The sequence below is a fragment of the Pecten maximus genome, chromosome 1 (assembly GCF_902652985.1).
Source record: "Pecten maximus chromosome 1, xPecMax1.1, whole genome shotgun sequence".
NCBI lineage: Eukaryota > Metazoa > Mollusca > Bivalvia > Pectinida > Pectinidae > Pecten > Pecten maximus.
Genome location: NC_047015.1, coordinates 24,826,905 through 24,850,606, shown reverse-complemented (window position 1 = coordinate 24,850,606; position 23,702 = coordinate 24,826,905). Strand labels below are relative to the sequence as shown.

The 23,702-nt window shown below is 36.1% G+C and overlaps 1 protein-coding gene across 1 annotated transcript; it reads right to left on the bottom strand.

Moving 5' to 3' along the window:
• Window positions 1–130: 130 nt before the first annotated feature.
• LOC117328501 (dehydrogenase/reductase SDR family member 11-like) lies at window positions 131–19,287 on the bottom strand. The gene is made up of 7 exons (XM_033886041.1): window positions 19,113–19,287; window positions 10,338–10,541; window positions 5,994–6,088; window positions 3,167–3,296; window positions 2,111–2,200; window positions 1,701–1,766; window positions 131–356 (listed from the first exon to the last, which is right to left on the bottom strand). Exons 1-7 carry the CDS (start codon window positions 19,242–19,244, stop codon window positions 315–317), a joined length of 759 nt encoding a protein of 252 aa, XP_033741932.1. The 5' UTR covers window positions 19,245–19,287; the 3' UTR covers window positions 131–314.
• Window positions 19,288–23,702: the final 4,415 nt, after the last annotated feature.

Genomic DNA, 23,702 nt, shown 5'->3' with positions numbered 1-23,702 from the left:
ATCGCGGAACTGATGCCGACTTTATATCAATTAGAGGTTGATTTTCTATAGAATTCCCCGAATTGAAGCTGGCTGAATCAAACCAATGGACAGGTGACAGGTAAACATCATCTACCTCCGTCAAGTGGCGTTGTAGGTCCTGCAGTAAAAGTCAGCTTCGACAGATATGTCAGCTCAGTGAGATTTATTTTCTGTATGCTATATGGTATTATGTAAAGTTACATGTAAATTCGCACTCCAGAGTAAGGTGTACTCCGTTAAATATAACCAGTAATATATCATGTAGGCGGAGTCTGGAGGAATGTCCGGATCGTTTACGTGCTCTGCTCCGTAGGACGTAACAAAATATCATGTACCTGTAACACACAGTAGTCATATGTTAACACACAATAGTGACAATACATACGTTAACTCATACCCAAACACTAAACCCGTTAACTCATACCCAAACACTAAACCCGTTAACTCATACCCAAACACTAAACCCGTTAACTCATACCCAAACACTAAACCCGTTAACTCATACCCAAACACTTAACCCGTTAACTCATACCCAAACACTAAACCCGTTAACTCATACCCAAACACTAAACCCGTTAACTCATACCCAAACACTAAACCACTAACGTGTTAAAAATAGTATAACTAGATCCATGTGTTTTCCCTGAAACAAACTAGAACTGTAAGCCAATGGCTCATTTTTCGACCATGACAATTAAATGACACGTATTGTTTTTCATCATGGGTCATAACAACGGTAAATTGGATTGAACTTAATGGCACTCAGGGAGACAAGAACATGTGTCTGGAAAGTTTGGTTAAAATCCATAGATGGACGGACCGACATAGACCGACAGGCTGATTCCAGTATAAAATTAACTTCGTTGCGGGGGATATAATGGAGATAATTAACCGTCCATATTACTAGGTATAGTTAACTACCTCACGTGGGTAACTGACTGTCCACATGATTACTAGGTACAGTTAACTACTTTACGTGGGTAACTGACCGTCCACATAATTACTAGGTACAGTTAACTACTTTACGTGGGTAATTAACTGTCCACATTATTACTAGGTACAGTTAACTACCTTACGTGGGTAACTGATCGTCCATATTACTAGGTACAGTTTACTACTTTACGTGGGTAATTGACCGTCCACATTATTATTAGGTACAGTTAACTACCTCACGTGGGTAATTAACCGTCCACATTATTACTAGGTACAGTTAACTACCTCACGTGGGTAATTAACCGTCCACATTATTACTAGGTACAGTTAACTACCTCACGTGGGTAATTAACCGTCAACATTATTACTAGGTACAGTTAACTACCTCACGTGGGTAATTAACCGTCAACATTATTACTAGGTACAGTTAACTACCTCACGTGGGTAATTAACCGTCCATATTACTAGGTACATTGTTGTATAGTTAACTACATTGTACCTCACGTGGGTAATTAACCGTCAACATTATTACTAGGTACAGTTAACTACCTCACGTGGGTAATTAACCGTCCATATTACTAGGTACATTGTTGTATAGTTAACTACATTGTACCTCACGTGGGTAACTGACCGTCCACATTATTACTAGGTACAGTTAACTACCTTACGTAAGTAATTGACCGTCCACATTATTACTGTCAGCTTACAGTACACTGACGGTCAGAATTGATAGGTTTGTTATATACCTGGACGTGGCCTGGAGCTCCGATAGCATAAACAATGGAATCCACTACATCATCAGCTTCCAGCGTCTGTAACATACATGTATATATAGAAATGTAGACAAAGGTGTATACTTAATATGTACTTTAATTAGTTCCACTTACCACACACTCTTTTAAGAATGTTGATGAATAGACATTAATGGTAGAAAATAAGATGAAATAACACAACTTCTATAGTCAAACGAGTAATGTTTGACTTGCCTCGAACTCCCTTTCACACTGGCACAACATGGCATGCTACGGGGTAGGAGATTTATTTCTGTACACTTCGAAAGGTTAGTGAACTGATCAAATATAAAAGAAACTGGTTCCAAGAATAGATTTAAGTCCTGTTAAACAAGTAAATAATTTGAAATTAATATTGTCATTACCTTATAAGCAGTACAAATCTCGTCTCCTTTGCTCATGTCCTTGAACATCCTCCCCTGGAACTCCGTGTAGACCATCCCTGGGCTGATACCCTATGGAATAATTAGTACATCTGTGTAAATGATCATCCTTTCTCGTTACACACTCCCGGTTTTTAGTGATTTTGTTCAGTTTCCCGGCGTCAAAATATTTTAGTATTGGGAAGTACGCACGCTTTTTGTACCACGGGGACCTGAGAATGTGTTACAGTCTATGTAAATGGACTCCCCAAGAGTGTATAGCACATTTTCAGACGTTTTGGGGGCTAGATTAATAGTCGGTAAATACAAATATATCATGAGTGTCAGTGCAATAGTCCAGAATATTTGACACGAGGTTTGTTTTTTTCTTTTTTTTGTTTAACGTCCTATTATAAAACAGCCAGGGTCAGACGTGCCAGGCTTTGAAGGTGGAGGAAAGCCGGAGTACCCGGAGAAAAACCACCGGCCTACTGTCAGTACCAGGCAACTGCCCCACGTAGGTTTCGAACTCGCAACCCAGAGGTGGAGGGCTAGTGATAAAGTGTCGGGACACCTTAACCACTCGGCCACCGCGGCCCCTGATACGAGGTACTGGTAATCGACCGTTGTTCTCTTGCACGAGGCCGAACATATTAAAGTTCGAAATACAAAAAAAAATGGAATGATTTAATCGCTGGTTTAATAAAACAGTTATAGTATGGGTATTTCCTACAAACCATACAATAACTGTATAATATACATTATGAATAGAGTTAAGCAAAATCAAACGCATTATTTAATAAAACCTAGTACTAGTAATGAACACCGGGGTATGATTTTTACCGAATTTTAATCTAGTCCCCAAAACGTCTGAAACAATAGGAAAGGTCCAAATACGTTTAGATTGTGTTCATAGCGAGGCAAGGAAATTGTGGAGTCATTCAATGATCACTCTCAAGCGTCATCTTACTACTACTGGGACGTACACTCCGCCTGATCAAAAATAATTACGACATAACATGTCCTTAAAACAGGCTAATGCTGTCAAGTGAAACATACCGTGACCCTGATATGAGATTTAAGATCATTGAGTTCCTGTCGTAGACACTCAGTCAAAGCTGTTACCATGAACTTGGTGGCAGTGTAGAAATGCCCAGGACTACTGTGGATAATTCGATGACCAGACATACTGTAAGAAACGCAAAGGAAAGAGATGATCTCTCTATTTTTGTCTTCTCTCTTTTTTCCTTTTATAAATCTGATAACATGAACATATGGAACCTAATCGTGAAGTTTGAGAAACATTCCTCTAGTACTTTTCAATTGTGGATCTTCAAGATAGCCGCCTGTCGGCAATTGTGTCTTTCTAATAAAATCTAAATTCGAATTGCAAAACTAGGGACCAAGGGGAACATAAACACGAAGTTTGAAGAATATCCCTCCAGTACTTTTCAAGAAACAGCGATAACAAACTTCAATTGTCATAATCCAAGATGGCAGTCTGTCCGGCTATTTTGTTTTCTGATCAAAAACATAAATTCAAATGGCACAACTAAGGACCAGGAAGAACCTACACATGAAGTATGAGGAATATCCCTACGGTACTTTTCAAGAAGAAATGGCGACAGATTGCAAGATTGTTTACGGACGATGGACGGCGCCATTGATCCTATGTTGGTGATTTGCATGGCTTTTGTCAAAGATTTGTATTTTGTTTTTTGTTGTTTTTTTTTTCTTTTTTTTCTCACTAATGTCTGTTTTTTTCCTAATCTAATATGGCGTCGTTTTCCAAGAAGGGGTGAACCTAAGCTACGGGTATCCGGAGGCTGAAATGGGGCCAAACTTTATCCTATTGACCAATGACATTTGACCTCTCGTATATGACCTGGATGTAAAATTTCCTTAAATGGAAAGGCTGGTATTTATTTATTTATTTATTTATGGGGTTTACGTCTGCTATTACGGCCGTACGGCCTTTCAGCTGACGAGGACAGATAGGAAATTAAGTAGAGTGGGTACAGTATGAAGTAAAAGGAAAGAGTGGGAAAGAAGAGAAGGGAGTCGGTTGGAGAACTTATGGGTATTTTTTTATATATACATGCATATACCTATGACGTCACTCACATTTTTAATGAAAATTTGAGCAGCCTCGGAAAAAACTTGGTCATACAAAAGCTTAGCACAGTAGGACAGTATTGCTGTATTATACAAACATACAATCGAGTGATTGCGTAATAATAATTAACTAAGTCAGGTTAATACCGACATTAACAGACTACTAAAATACATACATGACAGGGTATACAAATTATTAGTGCCATGTACCAACAAAATGAGTGTGAGGTTCGGACAGTTTATGACCTTAATGAGTGCAGCACGAGTTACATGTAAACATGCGTGGCATGGTTCCTGTTTCTCCCCGTCAAAGACACGAGGGAAACAACAGAAGGTAGCAGTGGCGTAGGAAGTCGTCAAAAAGTGGGGGGGCACAATTTTTTTAACCTTAAATTTTACGCACTAAACAAATCGTATGCCATCTCCGCAAAATTAGCCAATAATTATCATTTCAACATCCCATGATAATTTTGATAATTTATGTAGTACAAAATAAGTTATTTACGCAAATCAGAATATATATATTAAATATAGCAAAACATGAATCACCAGGCCCGGCCCGGATTTTCGAAAGGGGGGGGGGGGGGTCCAGTAATTTAGTAATAATGCGAGCGCCGTAGGCGCGAGACGATTTTTTTTGTGGGGTCCGAGGGGCCGCCCAGCGGGTCCAGGGCAGCGCCCTGATATGGGGTTCAAGGGGGTCTAAGCCTCCGCGGAAAATGAATATAGCACATTTCCAATAATTCGGGATTAGGCGCGGATCCAGGAGTTTTCGAAAGGGGGGTCCAGTAATTAAATGATCAAGCGAGCGCCGTAGGCGCGAGCCGATTTTTTTTCCTTTTTGCGAGAGGTCTGGGGGCCGCCCAGCGGGTCCCAGGGTGGCGAAGCCCCCCTGTAGATCTGCAATCGAAAGGGGGGGGGGGGCAGTAATTTAGTGATAAAGCGAGCGCCGTAGGCGCGAGACGATTTTTTTTTTGTATTTTCTCGTACCTGTCGGTAATTAGTATCACTCTATTCACGTTAAAACCGCGCATTCTTCTTCATGTTGTGTTTCTGTCTTTTTCTCATTATGAACTCAATTAACTTCACAAATTATCATCAACTTATTGAATCTATGTGATGAAGTTAAACAAAATTGCGTATTAAGATATAAATATTGACTTACCAGGCTATTGCAGACGACCGACACACAGGTCTGAGGATTAATATACTAGTATAAAAGTCGGAATGTTCCGGATGTACAAGATAAAGTTTTTATCGTTGCCTTCAAGAAAACATTATCGGTTCGGAAATATACAGATATTTATCGAAATGAATATATAAATTCGCGTTTTATCCCCTTTTTTAGATTTTGGATGTCAAAAAGTGGGGGGGCAAAAAGATATGTTTGCCCCCCCCCCCCCCGCTTCCTACGCCACTGGGTAGTTATATATAACAAGTCAGTAACAACACGTACATAACGTAGGTGTTCAGGAACCCAGGTGAAAAGGTGAATACAAGTATTCTACAAACCTGGATGGACATTTAGCAAGGGACACATAGTAAGATAGCCAGTGTGTTGTATTATCAGTAGTGTGCACGTGGTATGGCTCGGAAAGTAAAGATGACGTGAAGAAATAACAAGTACAAAAAATCTTAAAAGGTTGTTGTGTTGAGGATCCGTCGGGTTAGAGATAATTAATACGATTTAAGGTAAAATACTGGAGTGGAGATATTAGTGTGTTGGACCTATATACATTACTTATCCCTATTCTTCAATACCATGACGCACCTGTTGAGGAGAATGAGGTGACCATCGTCTATTCCTTTTTCTCGCATCTGTTTGACAGCCTCTCTGGAACATATTGCCAGGCCAAGCACATTCACCTAATTTATAGAAGATAAAGCAAACCTCACTTGAAAACAAGTATATCTATTTCAAGCAAACCTCATTTTTAAACAAGTATATTTTTTTCAAGAAAACCTCACATTACATGTATAACAAATGTATAATATTTATTTCAAGCAAGCCCCAAATTATTAACAAGAGCTGTTGGAGAACAGCATAGCTCGTCTTGCAAATGTTTGTCAATAAATAATTAAAATATATTAATTGGAATGGTTTCGCAAATTGCATTAATAATATTTATATTGTTTACTTGATCAGATTATGCTTTGTGAATTCATGCAATTTTCAAAACCATACCAATTTATATATATATAAATTATTTATTGACAAACATTCGGGAGACAAGCTATGCTGTTGTAGATTAAATGAATATATTAAATACAAATGTAATTGCTTTTGGACATATTTCTTCAATTTTTTGACAAAATATTATCCTAATGAGAGTTGTCTCCCTTAAAAAATGTGGACCGGTATAAATTGTCTATTGTGAGCATTTTCACATTGTTTTATTTTCAGTTTCACCCCAAGAAGGGGTAGTGTAACTCCATAGGGACTCTTTTACCAAATATCAGCACCCTAGTACAATCATAAAGTGATGTGTTAAATAGCTTTCAACATTTGCACAAAAAGTTTACAGTTTAACTCTGGCAAGGGATAGTTTAACCCCCACAGGGAACCTAATACCATGTATTACTATGCCTTTCATCACTCACAATATAAACTTAACACAAAGTCCAAAGATTTAAAAACAAAAACAAAAAAAACAGATTTAAAAAGAAAAAATCCAATTATTTTTTAAAGTTTTACTCTAGGAAGGGATTGTCTTACTCCATAGGGACTCTATTGCCAAATATCAGCACCCTAGTACAATTATAAAGTGATGTATTAAAACCTCTTAACACTTGCACCAAAAACTTAACGCAGAAATATTCTAAGTCCAAAAATTTGAAAATTCTGGTTTTTTCCCAAAAAAATCTTTTAGTTTATCTCCGGCAGGGGATAGTTTAACCCAAGAGGGAGTCTATTACCAACTATCAGCACCCTGGTACAATTATAAAGTGATGTATTAATACCTTTCAACACTTGCACCAAAAACTTAACGCAGAAATATTCTAAGTCCAAAAATTTGAAAATTCTGGTTTTTCCCCCAAAAAATCTTTTAGTTTAACTCCGGCAGGGGATAGTTTAACCCAAGAGGGAGTCCATTACCAATTATCAGCACCCTAGTACAATTATAAAATGATGTATTAAAAATTTTCAAAAATCTTTTAGTTTAACTCCGGCAGGGGATAGTTTGACCCCCACAGGGACCATATTATCATAAATTACTAAGCCTTTCAACACTTGCACCAAAAATTTAACATTTGGAAAACCAACGCCGACGCCGACACCGACACCGACGCCGGAGTGACGACATAAGCTCTCACTCTTCTTCGAAGAGACGAGCTAAAATATATCTATTTCAAGTAATCATGATAGTTTATTATATTTTCATTTGCTCGGCCACCATATAACCTTACCAAACAAAATAGAAAGTAAGCCCGATTGATCAGTGTAACCCGTGTAAAAGGACCGGGTCGGTGTGGTTTGATAATGTCTCTGTCACTATGCTGACGGAGCATGTTTCTTTGACTAAACACGGAGGTCTCATATGTCTTCGGTGTCGAATGGACTGACTGAGCGCCGTCGGCTAAGTAGCCAAAACGGTTAGAGTTGGGAGCTTCCGGGTCCCAAAAACTAATGTAGTTATGTTGTATAAAAAAGATTGAATATATTGATAAAATGTTGCAAGAGAAATTTGTTTTTGTGTATTTATTTCTACGAACAATGTTTTTGCCGGGAACGGTCGCATGTATTTGGGACAGGTTGAATATAAAAGCGACTGAAATTTATAACGGAAATATAAATGTAAAACTGTCTTCTTTGGACAGTTATGGTCCTATAATTCTCACAGACAAATTAATCATAACACGCTTTTTGTCTGCAACCCGGTGGGAATTATAGGTCGAAAACTTTCCAAGGAAGGCAGTTCAATACTTAAGTAGTTAATATCAGAACAAAAGTGCGGTGGGTGAATATCGGTTAGGATCACAACATATGATGAATATCGGCTAGGATCACAACATATGATGAATATCGGCTAGGATCACAACATATGATGAATATCGGTTAGGATCACAACATATGATGAATATCGGCTAGGATCACAACATATGATGAATATCGGCTAGGATCACAACATATGATGAATATCGGCTAGGATCACAACATATGGTGAATATCGGCTAGGATCACAACATATGATGAATATCGGTTAGGATCACAACATATGATGAATATCGGTTAGGATAACAACATATGATGAATATCGGTTAGGATCACAACATATGATGAATATCGGTTAGGATCACAACATATGATGAATATCGGTTAGGATCACAACATATGATGAATATCGGTTAGGATAACAACATATGATTGATATCGGTTAGGATCACAACATATGGTGAATATCGGCTAGGATAACAACATATGATGACTTTCGGCTAGGATCACCACTTATGATGACTTTCGGCTACAGTCACAACATATGGTGAATATCGGCTAGGATAACAACATATGGTGACTTTCGGCTAGGATCACAACATATGATGAATATCGGCTAGGATCATAACATATGATGACTTTCGGCTAGGATCACAACATATGATGAATATCGGCTAGGATCACAACATATGATGAATATCGGCTAGGATCACAACATATGATTAATATCGGTTAGGATCACAACATATGATGAATATTGACTAAGATCACAACATATGATGAATATCGGCTAGGATCACAACATATGATTATTATCGGTAAGGATCACAACATATGGTGAATATCGGTTAGGATCACAACATATGGTGAATATCGGCTAGGATCACAACATATGATGAATATCGGCTAGGATCACAACATATGATGACTTTCGGCTACAGTCACAACATATGATGAATATCGGCTAGGATAACAACATATGATAACTTTCGGCTAGGATCACAACATATGATGACTTTCGGCTACAGTCACAACATATGATGAATATCGGCTAGGATCACAACATATGATGAATATCGGCTAGGATCACAACATATGATGAATATCGGTTAGGATCACAACATATGATGAATATCGGCTAGGATCACAACATATGATGAATATCGGTTAGGATCACAACATATGATGAATATCGGCTAGGATCACAACATATGATGACTTTCGGCTACAGTCACAACATATGAATATCGGCTAGGATCACAACATATGATGAATATCGGCTAGGATCACAACATATGGTGAATATCGGCTAGGATCACAACATATGATGAATATCGGTTAGGATCACAACATATGATGAATATCGGCTAGGATCATAACATATGATGAATATTGACTAAGATCACAACATATGATGAATATCGGCTAGGATCACAACATATGATTATTATCGGTAAGGATCACAACATATGGTGAATATCGGTTAGGATCACAACATATGGTGAATATTGGCTAGGATCACAACAGTTGATCAATATTGACTAGGATCACAACATATGAACCAATGCCCTTCTTGCACAAACTTCATGGCTTGGCATACCAAGTAGAGTTAATGTGCGCTATACATCTCTAAGGGACACACTGTTGCCATGTGGCACAAATACCAGACAAATGTATGTCATAACGTTAGGTCAAGAGTAACCATTTTGTCAAATCTAACAAAGACAAAACACGAATACGTTACCCAAAACGTCATATGCCAAGTGGAACAGACTAGGGACAACGGGCTGTTGTCACTCGGAGAGAAAGCTTAGATACCAGGGAAACCGATATTGTGTAAATAGAGAGGTAATTGATACTTACGTCGTGTGCTAGATAACATGTAGTTAAAACACGCTAGTCAGCTAGTGACATATCTCATTATGTCGTGATACAGACTAGGGTTAAATGTCATATGACCTACATCACGTGGCATCTACCATGTAATTAAGACAGAAGTCTTCGATATCTTATTGTGCCGTGTTACAGGCCAGAGATAGATGTCATATGACCTACATCACGTGACATCTACCATGTTATTAAGACAGAAATCGTCTATATCTTATTGTGCCGCGTTACAGACTAGGGATAGATGTCATGTGACGTACATCATGTGACATAAACCTACAGTGAGGTACCTACATCCAACATTTCCCGCCATTGTTGTGTACTGCCTGTCAGGATCGGGGAGTCGTGTGAAAGACCAGCATTACTGACACATATATCAACGCTTCCAAAATCGGCCTTGATCTTCGCGAACATGTCCAAGACCTCCTCCTCCTTTGTGATGTCACACTTGATGGCCGTCAGAGTGCCTTTCTCGGTCTTCAACTCTTCCGCCAAGTCCTGTATGTATAGATACATACTATAATAGCTACAGGTCCACTATACATATCCAGAAATGGAAAATTGGATTCCATTGCCAAAAAAACGAAAAAATCTATGTGGCTGTATTCTAAGTAAAACAGATATATTTGTGTTCTATCCTGCTATCTAAAATACCAAAATAAAGACACTGTAGGTAAGACCGCTGTACAAGTTTTATCATATTTTAGTGTGATATGTCACATGATGTATTTTGACTGTTGAAAAAAAAACGTTTTTTTAATCTTAATAGCTTAATTCTTGTGCAAGCTGATTCCGTTCGGTTATCCCATGGTACGGTTTCTGCTCTTGACAATGCAAAATTTTGACTATTGTGATAATTGGAACGCTGATATTTCTGTCACATAAGTTAGTCAAATGTTTTACAGCTATGCCTACATAGAACAACGGATCTATACTGTGGTGCAATCGAAGTAAAAATCTATATTAAAGTAGAGAAACAGGGAACGTCCAATCGCAACCATATTGATCGTGGTGCTGTCCGTCACCCGTCAACATTTCCAATTAACTACGTACTTCTCACTGACCGAACAACCCAGATCATTATATTGGGCTAGTGTTACCGAGATGACCTTGACCTACTCTCACGATTTGCTTTCCAAAGGGTCAAACGTGTTAAAATCTTTAAATGGATTCTTCGATCCCAATAGTCATGGTATTGAGCAAGTAGTATGCTTGGGTAAAGGGCAACCAATATTGTTCAGATGAACTTGACCTCCTTCCAAAACCACAGGGGCTGTGTGTTTAGCTTGGGTAAAGGGCAACCAATATTGTTCAGATGAACTTGACCTCCTTCCAAAACCACAGGGGTTGTGTGTTTAAGATATCAAAACGACTTCTAAATGGCCAAGACACCCAGGGTCATTGGGGCAGTGACATGTTGGGGTGAAAGGTAACCAAATACATTACATTGACGTACTATCAAGGTCAAGGTTCAAATACGTAAAAACATGTTGAATGACTTATTCTCGATAACAACAGGTAAATGTTGATGGTATTGAGTTACAGGATGCCATAAAGGGCCACCAAAACGAGTTCCCAAAACCTATTTTCAAGGTCAAATGTGTTAAAATCATTTAACAACTTCACAATAACCAAGAGGTCCGGGGTCCTGATATTGGACGAGTTTCAAGTTGGGTATGAAGGACTTCCAAGTTTGTTCAAATACTTGACCTTAATTTGAGTATTTCCAAAACTTCTCACCAAAACAAAGAAAGTAGTCAAATTAAATTGATCAATCCCAAAAAGAAAACCCGTAGACTGTAAATATAGACCTCATCTTGATAGAAAAATATATATATAATGGAGCAGATAAGGACCGGGGACCCGGCGAAACGCAAAATATAGAAAAAAAAGGCATATCGGGGATGACTGTATCTGATCTAGGAAAATTTAATGTTTCCGCCAACTTCTTTCAAACTATGTTCACCAGAGAATTGAACAAAGCAATAACCATGCTTGAAAAAAGTAAAACGTTGAAACGATCGCGATTACCAGACCCCATTTTAACTATTGAAAAAAAATTAAAATGAAAATAACTGTGCCTGTGGATGCTAATTTCTCGATATCTTGACTTTTCGGGGAAAATATACAATTTCTCAAAACAAATGAAAAAAATGCCTGTGCCTTTCGATGCTATTTTCTTGATATCTTGACTTTTCGGGGGGGGGGGGGGGGGGGGGGGGGGGGGACAATTTCTCAATACAGATGAAAAAAAATGCAGCAATTCTTTGTAAATCTGCAAATGTTTAGGGTTGCAGAGAGAATCCTATTTACATTATATATAAAATGGAGTTATCTCACCTACAAAGGAACCACATACAATAGACGGACGTACATGGTGGACGTACATGGTAGACGTACACGGGATGGACACACACTTACATTGCGCAAAGACAGAAGGGTTAATGTGATTTGATTTAAACATATTTTAGAGAGAGAGAGAGTGAGTGAGGGAAAGGGAGCACTCACAATACTTTGCCTATGGGGAATATAATTAGCTACTACTCTTTCGAACACTTTACCTATAGTGCAAAGTAAAGTAATAATTAAAGTCTATTATTGGAAGGATCTTGTTCATCTTCCTTTTTAAAAACCGGCATTGCCATAGCATGTTTCCATTGTGTTGGGAAAGAACCAACTTCCAAGGAAGTGCGAATGATTAGCGGCAAGGGATAAGCAACTGAATTAGCAGGGTTTTGGGGTATTCTTTTTGGACCCGGATATGACGCGACAGGTGGCGTTAATGGTCAAGATGAAGTATGTGATTGGTCAATGTAGCGGTAAATGCAAAATGGAGATATGCAGTTAAAAACGAAACAAAATTAAGATTGAATGCAAGCTGAATAAGTGGATGTATCTTTTCAAATGACACGAACATTAATGAAATTATATTCCTGATTGAAATGCAGTCTTATTTTCACCAAAAATGATTCAAACTGATTTGTTATCCATGCTGAAACGCATTAGTTCGTTAATTTATTTCACCAGTTTTACATTATAACCACCAGCACTAAAACTATGCCATTTATCTTTTTTAAAGACATTTCTTGTTAAAGATATTTCATGCTAAGCATATTGTGACTTATTGTATTATTACCTACAGCGTTACCATGTTTTCATGTCTTGAGTACACGTCAGTGATGGCATTTATATTGAAAGGTATGTCAGAAATTCTAGAGTGTGTTCTTAGTTTAAACATTATTTATTCATTAATCAAAATAGTCAATACATATACAAATATTTTTATGGGATGGGAAAACAGTTTGCCAGTTTTCGAGTCATACTAATATATGTATTGTTTGTTTGGGGTTTTTTTTTCGTGTTTTTTTCATATATGCTCATCTATAATTAACTCTATGAAACTGTTAAAATTCCACAGAGCCCTGGGTAAAAAAATACACGTACAATTATTTAGCCAGTTATAACTGAGTGGTCGGGAGTATAACAAAGTATATAGTAGATAATTCATACTATTTACCGGTAATGATATGGGTACACAGGCATTGTAATACAATGTGTCCATAAATTATCATATTGCAAAGTTTTTGTATACGGGCTGCTTCATTTCAGATGCGTACTCTCAGGCGTCAAATATGTTAAATTGATTTATTTTGATTTAAACATATTTTATTTGTAATTTACAATTTGTTACAAAGGGATTGGGCACAAGTTTTCCAACTTATATTAAGCCCTCTCCCGATACAATTTTACATTGAGAAAAAATTCACATGATGGTAGTTTTATTTACATATTTACAATCTAATTTTATAAGAAATAGAGAGAAAGAGAGAGAGAGAGACAGAAGGGGAGGGAGACGGAGAGAAAGGGGAAGAGAGGGGGAGTTGGAGGGGGGAAGGAAGAGAGAGACAGAAAGAGATTTTATAAGATATTGATACAAATAATCTTATATATATGGGATATACATGTATATCTAAATACTTCAAAAAGACAAATAGTTCTGTGGTAGACCTAAGCGGACTCGGGCAACAATCACTTTGGTACACAATTCGACTTTCCTTTCGTTCAAACTTGTCTAATGTCTATGATAATCCATGCCAGTGGTGTCTTCCTCCTTTTCTTTTCTGGTCCTTCATTTATAACATTTCACACACACCCGAATGTCACCCGAGTCCGCAAAGACAAAAATACAATGTACATTAATTTCCAATTAAGATATTTTTAAAATCTATTTGTATTTTTAATAAATAGTTGGGTTGATTGGCATATAGTTACATTTTCTTGATGAGAAAGTTCATTTTTTCCGAATAGCAGAAGTTGCAGGTCTAGTGGGATGAAATAATTTAGATCACGAAACAGTTGCAAACGCTGAACAGAGTAATTATTACATTCAAAAAAGAAATGATATGCATCTTCAACAGGGTGTCCACATTGGCAGTGTTTAAAATTAATCAAATTTGCATGAAATAAATCGTTGTTAAGAGTACTAGATCTGTTTCTTAATCTTGCATGCATAATGTTATGTTTTCTGTCACCAATTTGATAGTAGAAGGGAACTTTTGTGTCTGTAAAATTTTGAAGAGAATGTTTAAAGGCCGAGTACGTAACACTTTGTCGGATTTCGTTATCTAAATGATTCCATAGTTGGATAGTAGAGGGAAAGAAAGATGAATTAGTAAGATGTAAACGGTAATTTGGTAACGAGTAATTATTGGCATTTCTAAGGTTATATTGAGAATTTTCTGATATTAATGGTGGAAGAAGTGATGTTAGGTAATTTGGAGATAATTTATGTTTAATTTTATAAAAAAAGCTGCAATTTTCGCCTAGAGCGTCTAATAGCAAGAGGTTCTAAACCACTTTCAGAATATAATGACTGTATACTAGTGTAAGATGGTAATCCCGTAATCACACGTGCAGCTTCTAGTTGAAGTTTTTCTAGTTTATCTGAGTCACCGAGACTACACCCATCCCATACCTCACAACAATATTCTAATAATGGTATAATATACGAAGTATATATTCTATATAAAGTGTGGCGATTTAATATATATTTAAGTTTACGCAAAACACTTATCTGTTTCGATACCTTTTTACAAATACTATCAATATGACTGGTCCATTTACAATTTCCGTCCAATATAACTCCCAAGTGCCTATGATTTTCTACGAAGTTCACACTAACATTATCAAATTTAATATCAATTACATAATCTAGCTCAGAATTATGGATAAGCAGTGCCTCTGTTTTGGAAGGATTAAACTTTACTAACCATTTATTTGCCCAATTTTGAATGTGCTCTAAATCGTTGTTGATTACAGATTCAACATTTTGAGGGGATGGATTTGAATATAATAATGACGTATCGTCTGCAAACAACTTTGAAAGACTTTGTAGATTATCGGAAATGTCATTAATGTATAAAATAAATAACAAGGGACCAAGTACAGAACCTTGTGGACCGCCAGCGTTAGTAGTTTTAACAAGTGATTTAGAGTCACCCACACAAACTTGTTGTTTCCTTTCACTTATATAATTTAAAAGCCAATTTAAAAGTTTGCCGCTAATACCATAGTTTGCTAGTTTCACCCCCAGTCCCTTGTGCCACACACGATCAAAAGCTTTCGATATATCACAGAAAACTAAACATGTAGGATGTCTTTTTTCTAGATTTTCACACAAAGTGTGATAAATTTCAATAAGTTGATGAACTGTCGAATGGCCAGGTTGAAAACCAGACTGAAACTTATATATTAATGAATGATCTAGCAAGTAATTATTTAAATATTTAACAATTAACCTTTCAAAAACTTTCCCAACCGTACTGAGTAGTGAAATTGGCCTGTAATTTGAAAAAATATGTTTGTCCCCAGATTTAAATAAAGGTGTAACTAATGCATGGTTCCACAATTTAGGAAAAACTCCAGTTTCCAGAGAAGCTCTAAAAATAATACTCAATGGTAAAGCTACTGAATTTGCTGTATTTTTTAACATATTGTGACTGATTTTATCATTCCCAACAGCTTTATTTATATTTAATGATTTCAGTAAGTCAGTTATGTCACTCGTTTCAAATTGTATGTCAGAAATAGTGGAGCCAGTCCGTAATTCAACTGTCGGTACATCAAAATTATTGTCGTCAATAGTAGAAATTGAAACAAAGTAATCATTTAAAATATTAGCTTTATTATCATCAGACATTTCAATGTTACCATGTATATCTCTAATAGGTGGGATAATGTTCGAATCATGAGGTGTTTTTATTAATTTACGAATAATTTTCCAAAAATTTCTAGGATTTGAACTTGAATATCTATCTAAGATACCATTTATATCAGCATAAAAAAGTTCTTTTGTTCGTTTCTTCAGGTTATTTACATGATTACGTTGCTTCCGGAAGTTAGATAAGTTTCTGTCTGAACGGTCTGATTTATATAATTTCAACAGTCTATTTCTTTTCCTAATTTCCTTACGTAAAGTTGAGTCAAACCAAGGTTTGTCATTTGATCTGATCGTCACAGTCCGGGTCGGTATACATTCTCTGGCTATGTCGAGGTATCTAGTCGTAAAAAGATTACACATATCATCTGGTGAATTAGCATTCGCAAAAAAGTCAACCCAGTCCGTCTCGTCTAATATACTATTGAATAAATCATAATTTGCATTATTATAGCATCTAATCTCCCTGTCAAACGTCCTTCTGAAATTCGTTCTAACAGTCAATTCAGCAGTTGTCGCCTTATGGTCCGAAATGTCACTTTCAACGTCAATAATATCTGCATAAGTAAAGTTACACGTGTCGGACAGTATAATGGGGTCAAGTAAGCTCGAGCTAGTGCGACCTACACGTGTCGGTCTATCTATAATATTCGAAAGGTGAAAGGAGTCGAGAATATCAACAATTGCATGATTTCTACTAACAGTTAAAAGATCTACGTTTATGTCACCAACAATTACTACCCGTGAAGTTTCATTAAGAGCAGTTTCAATAGAGTGTCGGAAATAATTCCAAAAAGTAAGAGCACATTGTGGAGGTCTATACACTGTACATAGAAGGTATTTTTGCTCTGGAAACTGGAGTTCTGTCCAAATCAACTCCCCCTCCTGGAATTCTAGATCAACTCTACGACGAGTGCACAAGAGACTGGACGTGTAAACAGCTACGCCCCCTCCCGGTGTTTCACGGTCTTTTCGGTATAAATCATAGCCACTCAGGAGTATATCAGCATCTACAGTTGAAGTATCAAGGTGAGTCTCAGTGACACAAACTACATCGTAATCTGACGCTATATTTTCCAGAAACGATATTTTGTTTTTCAGACTACGAATGTTTAAATGAAATACAGAAATGTCATTTATTTTATTCGGACCAGGGTTAGGATGAACGTCGTTACAGGATAGGATGAGGAGTTGTAATAAAAGTAGAAAACAGGAATTATTAGTAATGGCAGACAAAGTAGTTTGAATGGCTAATAATAATGTAGTAATGCTATGCATCAACCTAGACCTGCATCTTTTTAGAATTTTACCTATAGAATTAAATATGACAAAATGTAGTGTAGTTAATATACCATGTGTACGCTGGTAGAAACAACCAATAGCTGCTCTATATTGTACTAAATCATTACCCATAATCATCGAAAATTAAGTATCGACAGGAGTAGTCATCAGTTGCACCCACCAACGTTTTATACTGCGAGAGACTATAGCCAACATACCCAACCATAAGAGTAACATAGGGAAAAGGAGGAAAGACTTGAAAAAAGACATAAAGGAAGGTACAAAAGGAAAATGTAAAGAAAGCACATATATTTCATAGGAGGTAATGGGTTTGTGTGGTGTAGAAAAGATATATAAATATATAACAGAAGGCATATGTTACAAGTTGTAATGGAAGTTAAACATATGTATACTAAAAAGTGAATGCATTCGAATAACATCAAAAAGTATTCGAAAATTGTGTTACAACCATCAGACAGATACTATACATAAAACGTTAGATATATACCAGATTTGTTTTTATACTAATCAGAAATTATCTAATATTATAGCATCAGCACCAGGTATATACCAGATTATACTCATCAAACTGGTAATATAAATACTATAACATCACATATATCAGGTTTGTTTGTATACCCATCAGCATAGTACTATTAAATAGTATAACATCACATATATCAGGTTTGGTTTTATACCCATCAGCATAGTACTATAAAAAGTATAACAGCATACATATATCAGGTTTGTTTTATACTCATCAGCATAGTACTATAAAAAGTATAACAGCATACATATATCAGGTTACTTTTTATACTCATCAAAATGATACTATAAATAGTATGACATCTCAGGTTTGTTTTTATACCCATCAGCATAGTACTGTAAAAAGTATAACATCATACATATATCAGGTTTGTTTTATACTCATCAGAAACTGGTACTATAAATAGTTTGACAACAGGTATGTTACTATACCCAACCAACAAACTGGTAATATAAGCAGTTTAGCATCACACATATATCAGGTTTGTTATAATAATCATCAGAAGTGGTACTGTAATTAATAGACATATACCAGGTTTGTGTTATAACTTAATGCGAACTAAATGTTAAATCTTCGTAGTTGGCATAATAGCATGGGTCAGGAGAATTAAATAGTTTGATCACGAGTCTGATAATCAGTAACTTTTTATTTCATTTTTTTTAATGGGACCAGGGCTCTTGAAAATGGGAAATCTAGTGTGGTTCAAGGAATAAATGAATAATACTAACTTCATTAAACTTAACTAGCAACACAAATATACAACAAGAGGAAGTTTATAAAGTGACCGAGTTTTGTTACACTTTATAGAAGGAACACAACAATTTTATGCCCCATAAATCAGGTTGGAAAAGCACTGTTTCATTGCCTGTTTCCTGGGCCCGAAAAGAAAACAAGAGATGCAGAATATTAAATGACTGAAATTAAAGGTATCATCGTTAAAACCACTTCGTTGTGTACGAGTTGTTTCCCTTAGATTGTGTGCATGTGTACAAATTATCAGGAATAAAATGGCATAACACGGTACCTGGATTTTCTGTACATTTCGTGCACAGCCAACAACTTTCATTCCATGTTGGACGAGTCTCTTGGCCAAGGCAGCTCCAATTCCTACAGAGGCACCCGTAATGAGGACTACACGTCCCGCCCAACGCTCCATCACCAGTATAAATGTGTACACTGTCAACCTGTGAACTTTGTACCTTGACCTTGGGGGGAAAAGAGGTAACCGAAGGGTTTTTTGGGGGTTTTTTTTATCGCGAGTTATCCAGTTATGCACGTTATATGTTCTGTTGTTAATAAGATGTTAAGTGTATATCGCATTAAGGAAATAAGGTACTTTTTCAATATAAAGTGTCAACTAAAATTGATCTACAATTGATTATCATAAAAAATAATTTGCTGCTATTCAAAGCAAGCAATTACCGATTTAAAACAAGAATACTAAACTTTGGTGTATTTTCATATCATACATGTACCAAAGAAAGTTTAGTTCATGCTATTTCCACCTTCCAAGAACTTGAACTTCTAATCGTATATTTTAAGAATTTAAAACAACAACAAAAATGCACATACAATGTATACTCTTAGTATCCACTTAGTCGTGACGGGCATCATTTCGAGCTGTTGTATACATAACTATTTCCCATCGTGAATATCGTCTCGTCTGCCAATAAAGGGTCAAAACGACAGGTTATTAGTTCTGATGTGAATATAAATTTAGGTCTTATAAACCACCATTATGAGTTTTGGTTTGGTTTGTTTTTGTTTAACGTCCTATTAACAGCCAGGGTCATTTAAGGACGTGCCAGGTTTTGGAGGTGGAGGAAAGCCGGACTACCCGGAGAAAAAACACCGGTCTACGGTCAGCACCTGGCAACTGCCCCACGTAGGTTTCGAACTCGCAACCCAGAAGTGGAGGGCTAGTGTTAAAGTGCCGGTACACCTTAACCACTCGGCCACCGCGGCCCCATTATGAGGACGCTAGATCTGTGTTTTAAATTATATTTCGTGTTTTTTTGTTTTGTTTTTATTCCTGTTACGTAGTTTTATGACAAATATATAGTGCATACATATATATTTAGGCTGTCGACTTTGTAGCATCTTAAAACTTTAAACATCTTTAGCTGTATATATATATATTTAAGTAGATATGTCACTCAAATACACTCAAATATACTCTAATATGCATAAATATACACAAATATACTCAAATACACAAAAATATTCTCAAATAGAAATATAATATCTTATTTTGTGCGTAACATTGTCATTTATGTGTGAATATTGCAGCATAAGGCTTGAAAAAAATATAAAAAAGAAAAGAAAAAGTATTTCAATTGAGGTAACTCTGACCTTTCCCATATAAATTTATAATATTACTGCAAAAGATTATACCTATTAAAACTATCAGTCTGGTTATTTTTAATAATATTGAAGAAGTCTGCCAGGCTCTTTCTACTAATATACAGTTATCAAATGGGTATGAGGGTGATAGTAATTTTGTCAGCTCCGAAGCAACAAGTGTTGCACGAGGGCTTTAGCCCGAGGGCAACCGTTGTTGATGAGGGGCTGACAAAATTACTATTGCCCGAATTACCCCATTTGATAACTGTTTTATTATACCTTTACGTTTTTTTCTCTATAGATGTTTGTGCTGGTATGATAATCTGCTATAAAGTCCTCCATTAACTTGACAGACGTTTGTATAACCCTTTTAGTGTTTTGGCTATCTCTGTCGGTTAATAATGACTCGATCTCTACGTCTGTAGCGTTTTCCCCTGTTTGTTCAATTGAAAGAACGGCACATGTGAAATCGATTTCATTGTAGTGTTTGGTTTGCATTCAAATTGATGTGTAATACAAAGCTTCGGCGTGACTATGGTCAACAAAGCACCACAATGACGTCATAATTACGCGATTGTTCTAAGTCGAAATCTTTGCTAAGTTTGATTCACGCATTGCAAAACAGCTTTTTGACGCCGACAGAAGTGACGTCATGTGATCTGGGCTGCATTTATACGGTGATCAATACCATCTGGTTTAACATAGGAGTAATTAATGGGAGACTGTCACACAGAATATAATTAAGGTTGAACTGCTTTCATTTGGAAGTTATGGGCTGATGAATGCCAACTGGACAAAGGCAAATTTAATGAAGCGCGCTAGCGCTTCATGTTGAATTTGCCTTTGTCCAGTTGGCATTCATCAGCCCATAACTTCCAAATGAAAGCAGTTCAATGCTTATATTTACATTTGACAACGAATTTGAAAGACTTTATCCAGGAATTTTATTCTGATAATGAATGAACAAATTATTATCGTCAAAGACGGAACAGCCTTTTCAACAGCCATATTTCGTTATCGCCGACGTGACGTCACTATAATAATGACGTCATAATAAATATTTGGAAGTTATGGACTCATAACTTCCAAGTGAGCTCGGTAAAGTTATATAGTGGGGCTGCAGTGTAAATGTAAATATATATTGATACATTTATTTCATAGGTTACATCAGATATACTATTGTTTAAATGTACATTTGTAAACGCTATATTGTCATTATTGTTGTGGTGATATTTTTTTTCTGAATAAATGCCAAGAACTGGATCCTTAGTGTTTCTTTCTTATTCTTCCACGAAGTATTTGAAGTCTTTGCTTGTTAGAGTTACCTCCCTTCGAATAAACACGTTACAATTTCAGAACTGAGAACCCAAATCAGTACTAATCAGGTTAGCGAAGAACCTTTTTAAAAAATGTCATAATTAATGTTGCCATACATTTATCTCGACAATTAAGGGTGTTTTTGGGTAGGTTTAGGGTGTTTTGGGGTGGTTTTGGGGTAGTTTGGGGTAGTTTTGGATGTTTTGGCGCCCCTCAGAGACGTCACCCGATCGCGCATCGCGAATGATTAGCCTAAACAATTAATTTACTTCTCGATTAAATAAACCCCTAATATTTTACATATGATACATTTGGGTTTTGTACAGTATATATTTGGGTCCATTCTCTCGTAAAAATGTTGATTTCAAGTCTATAATCGGTAATTCAACTCCGACTGCAACCGGGCCACGAATCGTGAATGATTTCTCAGTCAAATTTATAAACCACTAGAATTTGAGATACGATAGGCCTACAGTTTGGCATTGAAGAACTTATAATTGGTTCCATTCTTATGGCGCGGGAAGGATGTCATAATTAAATATTTTTGCCTAGGCAGAAATCGAATTTTGCCAAATTATTTTTGCCGAGGCAAAACTATTTAATTATGACATCCTTCCTGCGCCATACATTCTCACAAAATAATCGTATTTGAGTGAATTCTATGTGTATTTGAGTATCATTTGAGCGTATTTGTATTGGAAGATAGGTTCAATTCAATATGAAGATAGGTCCAATTATTTGTAGCTATCTTTAATTATTTTAAAGATAGGTACAATTGAATATTGAACCTATCTTTAATTAAATTGAACCTATCTTCAATTGATTTGAACCTATCTCTAATTGAATTGAACCTATCTCTAATTGAATTGAACCTATCTCTGATTGAATTGAACCTATCTCTAATTGAATTAAACCTATCTTCAAATACAACATATCCTTAATTAAATTAAACCTATCTTTAATTCAATTGAACCTATCTTTAATTCGTCCCTTTTCCCTATTTGTTCGTAATTGAAGATAGGTTCAATTCAAAATTCGATTTCTGCCTAGGCAAAAATAATTTTGCCTAGGCAAAATATTTAATTATGACATCCTTCCCGCGCCATACAAGAGATAGGGTTCAAATCAATTGAAGACAGGTTCAATTAGTCTTATTTAAACCTATCTTTAATAGAATTGTACCTATCTTCAATTGAATTGAACATATCTTTAATTGAATTGTACCTAGTTCTATCTCTAATTGAATTGAACCTATCTTCAATTATTTGAAGATAGGTTAAATTAATTGAATACATGTTAATTTGGCGTTCCGTATATTTGAGTGTATATATTCGAGTTAAATATTTGAGTGGTCGTTGCATTTGCTCTCCCCTTTTACCTAGGTAGACTAAGAGGTGAAAATCCAAATGGATTGTCACACGTGTTATTTACCCTTCTTTATCATTTTTGAAACGATCAATACTTTTTATATAAAAAAAATCTGGAGTTTAATCTTAGACGTGGTTGTTGAAACAGTTAGCTCCCTTGTAGACCGGAGGTTATGCAGAGATTAATGTTCAGTATTGAGTGGTATATATAGTGATATAGATGAAACATTCAAGTATATATGTGTCATATGTGAAAAAACACTAAAATGGGTTTCGCCTTTTTTTTATGTATATCTAATCTTGTTAACGCATCACGTGTTGCAGAAGAAAAGTAGAAATCTTCTTGGCTTGGTGTTGCCAAGAGCAACGACAGAGAATGCGCCTAAGCACTTCTTCACTGAAATATAGTTCGCATAATTATTTTTACTGTAGTCATTTGTTATACGCTAGCATTTGTTTAATACAAATATCTGTATCCTTGTATATTTTTCAATAGTTATTATACCAATTGTCAATGAAAAATTGGGATCTGTAATTAGTGGATATTATTTTAACCGGAAGTTACTGCGCAATAATCCCATATCCAC

What these genes read in the sequence shown, in the direction of transcription:
- LOC117328501 (XM_033886041.1), bottom strand. Translation starts at nt 19,244, where the DNA reads ATGGAGCGTTGGGCGGGACGTGTAGTCCTCATTACGGGTGCCTCTGTA. An exon ending in AATGGCGGGAAATGTTGGAT is followed by an intron (nt 6,089 to 10,337) that starts GTAGGTACCTCA and finishes TCTATAAATTAG; the next exon opens with GTGAATGTGCTTGGCCTGGC. An exon ending in CACCTCATTCTCCTCAACAG is followed by an intron (nt 3,297 to 5,993) that starts GTGCGTCATGGT and finishes CGTTTCTTACAG; the next exon opens with TATGTCTGGTCATCGAATTA.